Source organism: Tubulanus polymorphus, chromosome 6 (assembly GCF_964204645.1).
Source record: "Tubulanus polymorphus chromosome 6, tnTubPoly1.2, whole genome shotgun sequence".
NCBI classification, from domain to species: domain Eukaryota; kingdom Metazoa; phylum Nemertea; class Palaeonemertea; order Tubulaniformes; family Tubulanidae; genus Tubulanus; species Tubulanus polymorphus.
In genome coordinates, this window is record NC_134030.1 from 12,715,937 (window position 1) to 12,732,059 (window position 16,123).

At 37.8% G+C, this 16,123-nt stretch overlaps 2 protein-coding genes across 3 annotated transcripts in view; one reads left to right on the top strand and one right to left on the bottom strand.

Moving 5' to 3' along the window:
• LOC141907641 (cytoplasmic dynein 1 intermediate chain 1-like) overlaps positions 1-14,479 on the bottom strand; it is a 55,933-nt gene extending 41,454 nt beyond the window's left edge. Inside the window, exons 1-4 of one of the 2 annotated variants that reach the window (XM_074797354.1) lie at positions 14,033-14,479; positions 2,541-2,643; positions 2,287-2,398; positions 2,081-2,208 (exon numbers count right to left, since the gene is read on the bottom strand). In XM_074797354.1, coding sequence (XP_074653455.1) covers positions 2,081-2,208; positions 2,287-2,398; positions 2,541-2,643; positions 14,033-14,131 — 442 coding nt within the window. In that variant the 5' untranslated portion in view covers positions 14,132-14,479. The remainder of the gene's footprint in view (positions 1-2,080; positions 2,209-2,286; positions 2,399-2,540; positions 2,644-14,032) is intronic. The other variant, XM_074797355.1, reaches the window with a different exon arrangement.
• Positions 3,969-7,511, top strand: LOC141907084 (uncharacterized). Its single transcript, XM_074796654.1, is given in 5 exon segments — positions 3,969-4,164; positions 4,360-4,434; positions 4,755-4,955; positions 5,023-5,687; positions 7,242-7,511. Coding segments are annotated over 5 exon segments (1,407 nt in total).
• Positions 14,480-16,123: the final 1,644 nt, after the last annotated feature.

Here is a 16,123-nt window from a genome sequence, read left to right on the forward strand (position 1 = left end):
TGGTTTCACCAAACAACAATTGCCACCAGTCGGCCATCTTGATTCTGATAAGGCCAATTTTTGTGAGTACTGATGACACCAAGATGGCCGCCAATTGAGTGATAATTGGCTGATCAAATATACCGATCTCAGGTATTGAAGATCGCTTTCCATAGAATAGCCACCACAAATTTCAATGAAAAATGGCAAACCAGTAGAAAGCTACAGAACTCAGAATTCGGGCCAAAATTGACATTTTTGGGCACAAAAAAGGTCACAGGATGACCATCTTGAGTCCGAACGACCCAATCTTACGCTGTGATGGGCCCTAGGGGGATACAAATACATACGAAAGATCAAGATACTTGATCAAAGCGTCTTCAAAATTTGAAATATGTGTAAAAAATGCTGATTTTGGGCACTAAAAAGGTCATAGGATGGCCATCTTGAGTCCGATCGACCCAATTTTTCTTGAGCTGATGGGCCCTTTGGGGATACAAATATAGACGAAAGATCAAGGTAATTGATCAAGGCGTATTCAAAATTTCCATCAAAAAGTTCAAAAACGTGTAAAAAGTGCTGATTTTGGCTAACAACAATGGTGCCAGTCGGCCATCTTGAATCTGACACGGCAAGTTTTTGGGCTGAAGATATGTCTAGGGTGGATACATGTGTAACCCAAATATAAAGACATTACATTGAAATATCTTTAAAACTTCCCTGAATAACTGGATTCCATCTACGGATGAACAGATGGACGGACGAAAAGTGAACGCAAATGCCCGCTGGGACTGGTCCAAAGTAGGCTAAAAAGACCTCAATATGACTATCCTTGTACAATATAGAGTGCATGTGACGAGGGGCATTTGCCAAGAAAGCAAGCCTAAAATATTTCTGTCTGAATTTCAGTAATGTGAACTGCTGAAGGGTTGAGCCTGCTCAGGTGCGGTGTGGGGTGTATATAACTTGGAGGGGTCTAATTCCCATCGTCATCAAAGAATCTGTAACAAGATCACCTCAGAATGCATCATTAAGATATCATTTATCAAAAATTTCCGCTACACCTGCGATTGGTAATTAATATGCATTCCTCTCCCAAGTGGATTAAGTGGGTTATGCCCTTTGACAAATTTGAGCTTAAAGATGGGATTCGACCTTCTATGAAATATTAGTAGTTGTATTAATGAATTTAGAAGCGTCATTGTTGAGGATGAGATTATCGTTGCATGAGTGAGTTAACTAAACCCACATAAGTAATGTAAGAAGAAAATGGATAAGCAATAGGTTCACTGACTATTTTCGTGCAACAAAGAACATGAATTTCGCAATGGCAAACACATTTAATTGGTACAGTCATCCTCAGTTAATCAGTCACTGATCAGTCACAAAACCGAACGTGAGCAGTATACTTGAAATTTAAATAAGCATTTATACTGAGGGATAATCTGTGAACTCTAGAGTTTGAAGAACATACTAGGCAAGAGCATGAGGGAGCACTAAGCCAGCCTATCATATTCGCCTTTCATTAAATGATACAATTTGTGGTTAAATGTGACAAAAATACTCTCTTTGCTTCAATATGATTTACACAGTACAAGCTTGTAACACAGCCAGGCAAATGGCTGGAACAATTACTAAGTAAATTGGTTTGAATCAAACCAATTTACTTTTGACTTTGTCTCATTTTGAATGGGGAATAAAAAAGAATTGGATTTGCAGTTTTTCAAATGAAACAAAATAAAATTGGATTTGTTTTGGTTTTGTTTTTGCTGGATAAAATTTGATAAAATTTGCAATTCCAAGGGCATGGGTAATTAGCATAACCTTATTATATCATCTTTGCCTGGCACTGATTTGGGGAAGAGCTTTTTTCCCTGACCCTTTTACAATTGTCAAAGATTAAAGTTCCTGTGCGCACTAGGGCATATTAAAAGGTTTCCCAAAAAACAAATCAGAAACCATAATGCTAAAGACGTGTGTTATCCATGCATCAACAGCATACATCTGCTCATCTGTTGCTTATTGGCTCAGTCCTGTGTGATAGTGATTAACCAAGTTTGACTGCATAGGACATATAAAACAAATATATTTTCCAGCATACCTTCCTTATCATGTGGCTCAACTGGTGTCTGTGTTTCTTTACTGTAGGCAACTGTCTCTTTTGGGGGGATGTTAGTTTGTGTTACTTTTGATACACCAAGCATTTTTGTAGAAACTTTTGGACTGAAGCTGGAAAAAATAAATGATTGAAATACCTAGCTATACAACACAGGTTCAGGAATATAGATGGAGTTTCAAGAAACCTACCTTTGTGGAGCAATAGTAATGTGAGAATCACCAGATTCAGGTGGTCCAGTGGAAGCCGGTTGTGATACACGTGCAGGAGAAACTGATGAACGAGCTGATCCAGAACTGCTTGCTGGAATTTGATAACATTTAGCCTTTTGAACAAGTGTAATTTTTTAGAGAACATATTTTTAATTGTTCGACGCTTTTTAAATGCAAAATATAGACAGGAATCACTATGTGGGTCTACTAATTCTGTACAAATGATTTTATACCTGATAAAGGAATGCCTAGGTCTTCCAACATTTTCTCTGTCTCAGCATGTAAATCCACATTCACTTGACCAGATGATGCTTCTTTAGCAACAGCTTCTCTGGACTATAATGAAACAATAATGCAGAATTGGTTTTGAGTATGAACAGAAACAGGTTCTCCAATGAGTATGAAAGGTAAATAATTTCTGATTTTCTAGAAGAAATTATCAAGGTAAGTCAAAAACTGATGAAAATTTACCAATTGCGTAGGTATGTATGTCTCACCACATGCACATGTAAATGTCAGGGTTCTTACAGATCTGGAAATCCAAAATTCCCTGATGATTCCCTTATTTTCTCTGATCCTTGACCCAAAATTCCATGATCATCGTCATCAGCAGCAAAAACAACGAGGCACCGAAAATTCAAATTTGTTGATTGAAATATAAGGATCCTCAATGGGGGCTGTTTGTTACTCATCACCAGGCCTGTACACAGAGTTTATAGACGGGTTCTACTCGGAAAAAAGAATAGCAATGACACCAAAAAGGCATGACAAATGTGGGGGATCTGGGGGTCCTACCCAAGAAAATTTTGAAAATGTACTGCTTTTTGGTGCATTTTCCAAGCAATGAATTAAGTCTTGATGCAAATTGCTTTTCATAAAAAATGTAATGTGCTTCTAGATATTTTCGTGGATACTTTAGCCAGAAATCTTTTTAGTCAGCTTTTGTGCCCAATGCTTTTATGCATTTTAATTGATTTTGGTTATGAAAACTACCCAAACCTGCTAATTGCTACAACCAATTACACCATATTTCTAAAATAAGATCATGGAATTTATTCAGAACTCAGGGACTTTATCAAAGAGGTATAATTAAGATCCCTATGTCTTGCCCAAAAAACTTTTGTATTAGTAATGTAAAGTAATTAAAGGCCACATGAACTACTATCACCTATTACATTGTCATTTGATGTTCTCATAATTAAGATGAGGCCATTGTACCATAACAATAGAACATTCAAGAGCACAGTGTAATGTTTATACTGTGATTCCAGCATTGTGGTGACAAACTATGCTGTAATGCAATTCACAACTTAGAATTAAGGCAGGTTCACAAGACTAAATTCAGACCGGTCTAAATTGGACCGGACCAAGCGTTCACATGGGCAAAAATACCGTGCCAAATTAGACCGGTCTAAACTAGACCCGTTTTTTTTTTTTCTCTCAATCAGGTCGCACCGTGTTGTGGCTGCACTGTTTTGTATCTCTCCGACTAAAGTAGTTTTATTCAGCTGTGATTTTATTTCGACTACGACATTGGATACCAGTACATCAGTGAATACATCAGGATTCTATACATGCATTTATTAACTTTTAACTTTGCGGTTTTACTGAACAAATGGTGTTTTTAGTCTGAAGAATTTATTTGGATTATATGTATGAAGATGGCAGCACGGCATAGTATTTGGAATGTTATTAAAGGACTTGGTGAACTCAGTTCAACATACAGAATATCAAAACCAATTTATGACAGATTGCATGAACTATCGATCAATGCCAAACAATCAACCAGTCGTGGTTGTAGAGGTGGATCAAAACTCAACAAAAGGAATTACTTCTACTATGGTGAAGCTGACAATGGTGCTATTCCTGTCATAATGTCAAACAGACCGTAAATTCCTGACCAGACTTTTAACTTAGTCAATCAGAAAAACTTAATATATGTGCCTATGGTCAAGGACAAATCTGATTTAAAACTTAACCTCGCAGTCATCAATGATCAATCTATCTGTAACAAATCGCTATCCGTATCTGATTATCTTTTTGATCATTCAGTCTCAATTGCTGCTGTATCTGAAACTTGGATGACCGATAATGACTGCATTGTGAAGGCCAACTTTAAACAGTCTGGTTATAACTTAATGCACTGACCCAGGTGTAATGGAAAGGGCGGCGGTGCCGGAATTATCTATGATACCACCTTGCAACCGAAGGAGGTTAAACTTCTAAATGCCAAGAGTTTCGATGCGATAGTTATAGACTTGATTTTTAAAGAAGACTGTATACGTCTGATAAACACTTATCACCCACCTCCAAACAGAAAGAATAGATTTACCGTTCCCAGTTTCGGACTGAATTTGGAAATCTCCTAGAAGAAACCATTGGCATTGCTTGTTCTAGTAAATTATAAGTTGTTGGTGATATAAATTTCCATGTGGATGATCCAAAAGATTCAACTGCCAAGAGATTTTTATCATTTCTGCATTCCTTCAACCTCTGTCAACATGTCAATGTTCCAACGCACAGGAAGGGCCATACATTGGATTTAGTGATCACCCGCCTTTCTGAAGATTCATTTGTTCGATCTATCAATGCTGCTGATATTGGACTTTCCGATCATTTTCCAGTTAACTTTACTGTCAACATCTCACGTCCGTGTGCTTTAACAAAAACTATATCTTACAGAAAACTTAGAAATATCAATGTCTGTGAATTCAGTGAGTCGTTCAAGAGTAGAGTGGATGTTAAATTTTCGTGATCTCCGCGTCATGGCCTTGGAGCTAGACGCCGCTCTGACCTCTTCACTGGACGAACATGCCCCTATTGTTACAAAGCCAATTACACTTCGTCCCCACGCTCCTTGGTTTAATGATGACGTTCGCATAGCTTAAAAGCTACGCCGTAAATTGGAAAAGCAATGGCGAGCAACTAAACTTTCAATTCAAAGAGAAATGTTCCTTACTCAGAGAAATGTTGTAAATTGTCTCATCTTATCAGCTAAAAAACAGCATTTAGCTGATAAGATAAATAGTAATTATAACAATCCTAAGAGGTTGTCTGAAATTATAGATAACCTCCTAAACCGCAAATGTACTACTCATTTACCATCGTGTTCCTCCAAGACTGTACTCGCCAACAACTTTGCTAATTTCTTTCAAGCAAAGATAACCAACATCAGGGACAAACTTGATTATCCTAGTCTTTCCACTACAGTCTTGGACGAACCCGAATTCAATGGTATTCTATTGGATGAATTTAAGTTGGTTACAGAGGCTGAGCTGGCCAAATTTATAATGCAGTCTCCTTCTAAGCATTGTAAACTCGATGCCATTCCTACATGGCTGTTAAAAGCAGCTCTACCTTACCTCATTCCATTTTTTACTGTTATGATTAACAAATGTCTCGAGTCCGGTGTTTTTCTGGGCTCTTATAAAGTTTACAAACTAGGGGTCCAGGGACACCATGCCCACTTGGGAAGTGGTTTCAAATGCTCAACAATCTAACAATTTCAATATTCAACGCCCCCTGGTGACCATTTACAAAAACCAACGACCTTGAAACTCACCACAATCATAGAACATGTCAGCAGCAACAATTTTGTAATTGATTGTGATGACAAAATATGCCTCGTTACCAATTTAATATGGCAATACTAAGTCATTCTACTATTCAACGCCCCCTGGTGACCATATTCAAAACCCAATGACCTCGAAACTCACCACAATCATAGAACATGTCATGAACTACAACTTAGAAATTGATCATGGTAACAAAATATGCCTAGGTACCAATATAATAAGGAAATACTAAGTTATTCTACTATTCAACGCCCCCTGGTGACCATATAGAAAAACTAATGTCCTTAAAACTTGCAACAATCATTGATGATGTCATGAGCTACAACTTTGCAATTGATTGTGGTTACAAAATATGCATAGGTACGAATATAATAAAGAAATGCTAAGATATTGTATTATTCAACACCCCCTGGTGGCCATATACGAAATCCAATTACCTTGAAACTCACCACAATCATAGAACACGTTATGAGCTACAACTTTCTAATTGATTGTGGTAGCAAAATACGCTTAGGTATCAATATAATGTGGAAAAACTTTTTCCCACTTACGAATAAGTACTGGTGACACCAAGATGGCCGCCAATTGCGTCATAATTGGCTGATGAAAAATACCTGTCTCAGGTATAAAACATCCCTTTCCAAAGAATACCCATCACAAATTGCAATGAGAAATGGCAAACCAGTAGGAAGCTACAGGACTCAGAATTCGGGCCAAAATTAACATTTTGGGCACTAAAAAGGTCATAGGACGGCCATCTTGAGTCCGACCGACCCAATTTTTGTTATGTTAATGGGCCCTGGGGGGATTCACATATATCCGAAAGATCAAGCTAATTGATCAAAGCGTCTTCAAAATTTCCCTCAAAAAGTTCAAAAATGTGTAAAAAGTGCTGATTTTGGCGAACAACAATGGCTGCTAGTCGGCCATCTTGATTCTGACAGGGCCAGTTTTTGGGTTGAAGATGTGTCTAGGGTAGATACATGTGTAACCCAAATATCAAGACGTTACCTTGAAGCGTCTTCAAAACTTCCAAAATAACTGGATTCCGTCTACGGACGGACGGACGGACAAATGGAAGGACGACGGACGAAAAGTGAACGCAATAGCCCGCTGGGACTAAAGTCCCAAGTGGGCTAAAAACCTAGTCTTGATGTTGAATGTCTCAAGAATTACCGACCAGTGTCTACTCTGCATTTCATATCAAAAGTAATGGAGCGAGTAGTAGCTTATCAGCTTAATCAACATCTTCAAAATAATGGTTTACATGAGGTTTACCAGTCGGCTTATAAGTCAGGTTGTAGTAGGGAGACTGCTCTTGTACGTGTTCAGAATGATATCTTGATGTCAATTGACCAGGGTATGGTAGTTGGGCTGGTTATGCTCGATTTGAGCGCCGCCTTCGACACTATTGACCATGATACTCTACTCGCTCGTTTTAAACACCGAATTGGTCTGTCAGGTACTTGCTACCAATGGTTAGAATCTTACCTTACTGATCGCTATCAAACTGTTTGTATAGGCGACTCTAAGTCTGAACCATGTTTACTCAAATTTGGTGTACCGCAGGGGTCTGTTTTAGGTCACTGCTGTACACCATTTACGTTCTTCCTATTGGCGATATCATAAGGAAATTCGATTTAGATTTTCATTTTTATGCAGATGATTCACAGTAGTATTTCAGGATAAAACCAAAAGTTAACGAATTGGTGTCCAAAAATACACTCCAACTTTGCTATACTGAACTTAAACATTGGATGGATTTAAACTTTCTTCAGGCAAACGGTGACAAAACCTAGTCCTCCCTAATTGGCTCTCCATCACAGCTTACTAAGCTTCGCACATTTGATCTCAATCTTGATGATGCTGTAATTACTTCATCTCACTCCTTACGTAATCTCTGCGTCATTTTTGATCAGAACATGTCCATGGTAAAACATGTAAACCACTTATGCTCTGTAGCTTTCTATCACCTTAGAAACATAAGTAAGATCAGACAGTTTTTGAATCAAGGAATTGCTGAACGCCTTATTCACGCTTTTGTGACAACTCGCCTTGACTATTGCAACTCTTTACTCTTTGGCCTCCCTGACAACATTTTAGATAAATTACAACGTGTTCAAAATTCTGCTGCCCGGATCCTGACTCGAAACTCAAAATTTTGTCACATAACACCGATTCTACACGATCTGCATTGGCTTCCAATCAAATACCGCATCCAATTTAAAATCTTGATCCTTACTTATAAATCTTTGAATGGTCAGGCCATACAATATTTGAAATCATTAGTGCAATACAAGGCATCCTCTAGAGTGTTAAGATCAAACAGTCAATCACTTCTAGTCATCCTTCGTGTCAATCTGGTCTCTGCGGGTCACAGGGCCTTTTCTTACTCCGCCCCACTACTTTGGAACTCCTTACCAGATGCAATTAAATCTAGTCTTTCTACTGATGTTTTTAAATCGGAACTTAAAACCCATTTGTTCACTAAAGCTTTTAACTAATGATATAAATTGTTTTTTCTATCTTTATGTTTAAATTGTGTCTTTATATTGTAAAGTCAATGAGCATATTTTATATGGATTTTAGGTAGGCACTTGTACATTTTTTTCAAGCAGGAGATAGAGTCCTGAAACCAATTTCATGTGAAAGAGCATGAAAAAACAAAGCCAACGGTATATAACTTTTCTTTCTAGCTCACCTAGTAGCGGAAATATTAAAATTTTAGTGTATGGAAATTAGTCGCCTTTTGTCTTTGATTTAACTAAGACAAAAGACTGAAAAACTGTGATTGTTTTATGAGATTTCTTACTGAAACAGCCATAATTTTTCTCACAGTAAAGATAACTACATGAAATTTTCAGCAGACATACATTCAAAGGTTTTCAACCCGAGACGAAATTTTTGAATATCCTTGACCTTGACAAAGGTCACCGTGACCTTGAACTTCATATGACCTTCAATGTGAGTTTCGCGTCTAAAGGGTAGCCTAACTGAGCTTTGCAAACATTTCTTTAAGATAACGGTGCCCAGAAAACAAGTTGCAACATCATAACACATCAGTTATGCAGAAATTAGAACAAATAAAGCCAAATTGTGCGTTATTTGCCGGCCATATTGGATTTTTTATGGCGGCCATATTGAATTAACGATTGCACCCAACCTAACCTAACCATGCCTTGTAGGGTATCAAAATTTAGGTTTTTACTTGTAGATTCCAAATCTAACCATAAAAAACAGAAATAAGGCATGTATGTGGGTATATATATCCACAAGTATTTCAAGTTTTTTTGTCTTTCTTGACACTAATAGTTTTAGCAACTGACTGTTCTTCTTCCATTAACTGTGAATAAGTGTCAACAGAGGTCTGAAGATCTTTCACTTGTTTTTTTAAATCCGAATTCTGCGATTCTAACCGATCTATTATCAACTGCATCTCTTTTTGTTTTTTTAACAAAATGTCAATTTGAGACTTTGCCGCCAAAATTTCTTTTGAATGTTCACTATCATCAAGTTCTGACTGTAACGTTGCAACATTTTTCTCTAAAGCTTTAATCTTACGCTCCTTTTGATTCAGGTCTCAGGTCTCCACGTAGAGCTTTAGCCTTAGCACGTAAACTGCTTTCAATGTTCTTCTTACGATTAAGTGACTGCTGAACTGTTCTGGGAGACGCTGTAGATTTAAGTTGATACATAAGACTGCGTTTCGACTTAGAGACCTCCTTAATTGCAATCTGCTGATTCACACATTTGGCACAATCAGATCTAAATTTTTTTTGGAGAAGAGCCAAAGTTCATACGACGTTTATATGACTGCTGCTCAGATTGTCCCGGAGTGGTGAGAGTTAAATCACCAGGCGTAGCTACACTATCCGGAGTCACTGGCACTTCAACAATTGGTTCTGTTAAATGAACTCTTGCTGGGAGTTTGAAACGCTCATTGAATAACTGCTCCACTTTCGAAATATCTCTGGTGGGGTTCTTAATTTTCTTGAACTTATCAATAGAACGGCCTATGGCAGAGACCAAATTTTTATGATTAGGCAATTGCGCTGGATCACAAACGCAAGTTTTCAGATGATCAGCAACTTCAGAATTTACAGAGTTTTTTGACTTGGTACCGGTACTTGAAATCTTCTGTTTGAGAAATTGAATGTGCCCATTTTTCAAACATTCTACTGGTTGAGGTGCATCTGGAGATATAGTACATTGTTCTGTAAGGGCATCCATCTGTAAAATAAAGAAATAAATTTCTCGTAATAAAATAAATGCTTAAATTGCTTTTATTTATACGTTTTTGACAAAATAGGCCATATAATTTCAGTTTTGAAGATCTGGTTGATATACTCCACTGATTTGTTCATTCAAAAACAGAAATAAACAGTGTATCAGCCTAAAAACTCTAGGAAAATAAAGCACGTGTTAATGTTTTTATTTTGGTGTGGTCTAGACCAATCGCAGCACAGTATAGCGGTCACGTGATCAAATCACGAAAATTGTAAACACCTCAAAAGGCACTTCAAAATCATACTTCAGAAACTTAAAATGATTTCTTTACACCAGTAACAAATTTAAAACACTCAAATTCACTAAATAAAAGTGGTTTTGAACAAGTATCATACCATAAATTAATGTAATAAGGAGAATTAATCAGGCCGTTTTTATGTCCAAAATGGCGGATTTCGTCTTCGACCCGTCTAGACACTTCAATTGGCGGATCATTTTAAGTCCCCTCTTAAAAACCACATTTACTAACTTTAAAACACATGACAGTACAGAGGGCTGGTGTTTTTGAGAAAATGAAACATCACGCAAATGAAATAATTATCGTTGAACTCACCTTAATTTTTCATGGTTGACGAAAAATAGGAAATACTTGCTCGATTTTCACAAGACAAAAACGAAAATGTCCGCCATCTTAAAAGCTTCCACGTGATTACGTCATCGCGTATCTACGTCATCGGGGTTCCCGGGGAACCCGGAAATACCACGGAGTGTTAAACAAAAGCACAATCGATCGAACACAGTTTCGCGTTGTCGACTGTTACACTGTGAGCTGGCAGAATGTACAAGTGCCTATTTTAGGCTCAAAAAATTATTATTATTATTATTATCAACAAGAGGTGTTTCTGTGATATTTTGAATTTATTTGCAGTTTAAATTTAGCGCCATTCTCGCGAGATTATCAACAACCCGGAAGTAAAATCCAAGCCAGTTTACAAGCCCCTGTGGCCGGTCATCCTTATTAGATGACGTATTTTACCGAGATGAACCGAGATCAACCGAGATGAAATGAAATATAACATATTTATTTATTCCTTAACGATTTTAACAATTGACATCATATCATATCAGTAATAAATTCCTGCTGGAGTCATATTTTACATATTTTGTCGGATATTTTTGTAGAAAAATAACTTAACTGTACCGAGATGAGATCGTCGATCAATAAAATTCAATGAAATTTTATTTCTAACCGAGTTAATGTATTTGAAGTCAAAATTTTTTTTAATTTAAAAAAAAAATAGGTTGTAAAATATGACTTTAGAAGGTATCTATTACTGATATAACATGATTTCAAGTGTTAAAATGGATAAGGAATAAATAAATATGCTATATTTCATTTCATCTCGGTTCATCTCGGTAAAATACATCATCTTGGTAATAAGGATGACCCCCTGCGGTCAGACGTTGTACGGAACCGTAAACAACGACTGGCATTCAGACTATGTTACTGTTATTGTTAATGTCTATTTATTAATTGATGAGACCTGTTTTTCTGGGATATTTTGCTTACTTTTTGGGGTACATACCTCATTTATGTCTTAACAGAATGCCAAAAATCGCGGACAACAACTGAATATCCGATATATTTCCAGTTCTGTACCAATTAGATGGATTGGCAAAAAGACTCCTTAAGTCCAGTTGAATGAGAGAGAAAATCTTCCATTTTGTCAAATTTCTTGGATTTGAACATTGTTACCATGCCTACGCCACCCTGATTTAGTTGTTGAGACCCCACAAGAAAAATAACTTCATTTCGTAGGCATGGTGACAATGTAAAAATTCAAGAAATTTGACAAAATGGAGGATTTTCTCTCTCATTCAACTGGACTTAAGGAGTCTTTTTGCCAATCCATCTAATTGGTACAGAACTGGAAATATATCGGATATTCAGTTGTTGTCCGCGATTTTTGGCATTCTGTTAAGACATAAATGAGGTATGTACCCCAAAAAGTAAGCAAAATATCCAAGAAAAACAGGTCTCATCAATTAATAAATAGACATTACTGTCTGTCACACCTACTCTCCGTGCGACGTTTTGGTCCGTAATTTCGTTAATAATCGGTTTATCTACCTTTATTACGCATCAATTTGTTCAGTGAGGAATTTGCATTCAGAAATAAACAACAATTTTCACTTAATTTGTTTTTGTTTTCATTTATGAGCGATAGTTTACTCAGCATACGCTCGCGTAATGCTGAAAAATCCGCTCCGCGGACGCTCGGAAACGTTACAGTGACGTCATCACCTGCTCATTAGCATATCAAAATACAGTAGGTGGCGCCACGTGACGGGCCATAAAAGCTGTTTTTCAGCATTACGCGAGCGTATGCTAGGTAAACTATCGCTGATAGAAGAAAACACAAACAAATTTATGCCAGTTCATGATTTATTTCTGAATGCAAATTCCTTACTGAACAAATTGATGCATAATATTTACAGATCAACCGAATATTAACAAAATTACGGACCAAAACGTCGCACGAAGCACAGGGACTTGTCACGATTGATAATGGATTAGACCAATGATGGGGGTACCAGTATCCCTGCAACTGTATAATAAAATAACAAGGGTGGCAACAAATTTTCAATCTGACAATGACTTCTCCACTTCAATCGACTGTAATTCCAAAAATTCTCAACCGATTCACATGAAATAAGCTTTAATACAACCTAGAAGACTTTCTGCTTCGAACGAGCCTACAACCACCACTCTCCGACAATTATCTCACAACGAAATCACCTTTTTTTGATGAGAGATAGCTCAAAATGGAGGTGTACCGATTCTATGGTGGACAGCAAAATGGTCGTTTTTTTTAATTCAAACGATGATTTCTATGTGAGATCTTAGAGAAAACCCCAACAAACCATACATTTTTTTAAACTACGCGGTCATACCTGTACGCTTATCTCATTTATTTGTATAATCCACGCGATGGGTGAGCTCACAAGCTCAAAATCGAAAATGAGGACGAACGCGGCGTTCAACTTGTCATCAACTGGGCGGCCATTAATCACGTGATATCGTAGTAACGGGCTAAATATTTCACGCGCATTGATTGGCTTAGAGATTTCGAAAAACATTACAAAATTTATTAATAGTTCTGTTGATTAATAAAATATCCGTATTATGAAAATATAGTGCAACATTCGTCTGAGGGGTGGTATTATTAGCAAATATTTCCTTTTTTCAAGTCTACAGACGTAGACTTGTCGCGGTTCTATTAACATAGCCCGAACCTGCACGTCACGTGATTAATGGCCGCCAGCGCGATAGTGCGAGGTGACTTTTTCGTATATTTGTTCGATTTTGAGCTTGTGAGCTCACCCATCGCGTGGATTATACAAATAAATGAAATAAGCGTACAGGTATGACCGCGTAGTTTTAAAAAATGTATGGTTTGTTGGGGTTATCTCTAAGATTTCACATAGAAATCATCGTTTGAAGTGAAAAATACGACCATTTTGCTGTCCACCATAGAATCGGTACACCTCCAATTTGAGCTATCTCTCGTCAAAAAACGGTGATTTCGTTGTGAGATAATTGTCCTAGAGTGGTGGTTAAAGGCTCGTTGGAAGCAGAAAGTCTTCTAGGTTGTATTAAAGCTTATTTCATGTGAATCGGTTGAGAATTTTTGGAATTACAGTCGATTGAAGTGGAGAAGTCATTGTCAGATTGAAAATTTGTTGCCACCCTTGTTTTTTATATTATACAGGGATAGTGGACCTGGTCATTGATATTGGTTTTATTCATTCACTATCAATTGTGACAAGTCCCTGTGGCACGAAGAGCATGTGTGACAGACAGTAGTTAGTGTTGTGACGCAAACTCCGAGTGGAGACGGAGTGTTTTGAAGAAAACTAACCTCCCTTAACCGTCGTTCTTCTTCTTTTTTCTTTTTTTCTAGGCGCATCTCCGCCAGCTTCTTCTTCTTCAGTTCCAGCTCCGCTTTTCTGTCTGACATTGTGACGGTATTTTGTTTTCAGGCCCAGTCTAAAATCAATTATCGAGAGCGCTAACCACAACCCGGAAATGTTAATGAGTGTCACCGAGGCGGGGGTTAAATCTCACACTTCACCGTACGGTTTTCCCGACAATTCAATTCAATTCAAAATGTATTGCTTCCTTCTTTTTTCCAGAAACCTTCAAATTCCTGCTGCGAAGGATGATTTTAAGCTCGTTTAGGGTTAAATTTGAGTATTTGTCGTATTCCATAGTCGTGATAGTCGAAAAACCGCGTTAATCAACATACATCCATTCAGGTGATCCTGTCTGACTATTCTGAGCGCCATCTACTAGTGATACTGACTTGCCACAGTCGATCGTAGAGTCCTCATTACCACAATGTGGGCGGGTGGAAACGCGGCCGCGACCCGCGAACGGGGCGGAAACGCCGATTTGTTTTAAAAAGTTGCTAGGTGACGCTGGCCGTAGTAACAGGGTAAAAAATCAGCTCCGCGGATTTTCACAGTTTTTTGGATACTAACACATTTTTCCAGTCAGCTTTTTAGTAATATACTAACACATTTCTTTTTGTGAGAGTGTGTGGAAAAGTCTCTGAGTGTGACTGGGTGTTAAACAGCAAGTTTTTGTGGCTTCCTGCCAACTAGCTTCCTGGAAAGAGAACAGCTGATCTAAGCAACATGGCCGACAATGGATTCTATGGAAACTAGAATTCCTGGAAGACGATTAAGCTTGTTTGAAGAGTTGGTTGAAACAGAAATACGAGAAAATACCCCTCCTCATCCATCAGTGAGCTCTACGTGTAATTTAGAATTAAGGAAACGCACAAGCGAAGTGAGTTCAAATCTTATTCCTTCCCGAAGTCGTCGAAACGTGAGTAAAGAGTTTCAAGCAAATCGAAAGAATTTTATTGTCGGGCGGGAACCCGAAATCAACAACGAAGACATGGCTAGTAGAGGGAATGAAAGTATGAACCCCCTTACCCACTGGGCTGAGTCAGATTCTGAGGATGAGATAGGGTCCTGGGGAAAAACGGGGGGTAGATTTGAGCAATCTACAACAACAACTACGGATCAACACCAAGTAAGTCCGAATAGCCGTACAATAAGCCAAGAAACTGCACCTAAAGGTAAACGGTTTTTTGTGCATGTCGAGAAGCGACCAGAATCTAAGTCAGACAGTGTCAGGAAATCTTTGTCTGACATCATAGCTGAAGCTGCACTAAGCGCAGGTATTTTAGAAACTGTAAATACCCGCGATGATGCACAGGAGAAAAATAAAAGAAAAAGGGAAGACCATAAAGCAGATGATGAGCTAAGTCAAGCCACGTCTAGACCCAGACTAATTTCACCAGTTAAAAAAGCCAACACCACTCCTGATACTGAATTTACTGAAGACAATTATTGTTCAATATGTCAGAAGCCTATTGTATTCTCAAGTTCACTAACATGTACTTTCTGTGAAAAAAGTTTGTGCTCTAGTTGCTCAAATTTACCAAGCGGTTATGACGTTGATTTAACAAACATGGATGACTGCTGCTTAGCAGTAATTTGCCGTGAATGTAAAGGAAGAAAAACTGATGAAGGACGACTCACTAGATACGCAGATAGGATGGAAAAGATCCTGAAGAACTACGATGAATCAATGGAAAGAATACTGAACAAACTGGAAGAAAAAGCGGACAAATCAACTGTCACTTCTTTGTCATCAGACGTAACACAATTGAGAGACAGAATTGAGCAACTTAATCACAATCTCCCGGACGACAGAGTTCATGAGATGATCAATAAAGCTGTAAACTTGCAGATTACACAAGGAAACTTGGAGGTAAACGAGACTGTAAAATCAGCAATAGACAAAGAAATCCAAGATGTTCGATGTGAAATTTGGGAGACGGAAATCAGACGAAATAATATACTGATATATGGCTTACAGGAAGCAAGCGAGGAACAGGTGAAATTAAGGCGTAAAAAAGAGTGGCAAAATCTCTATG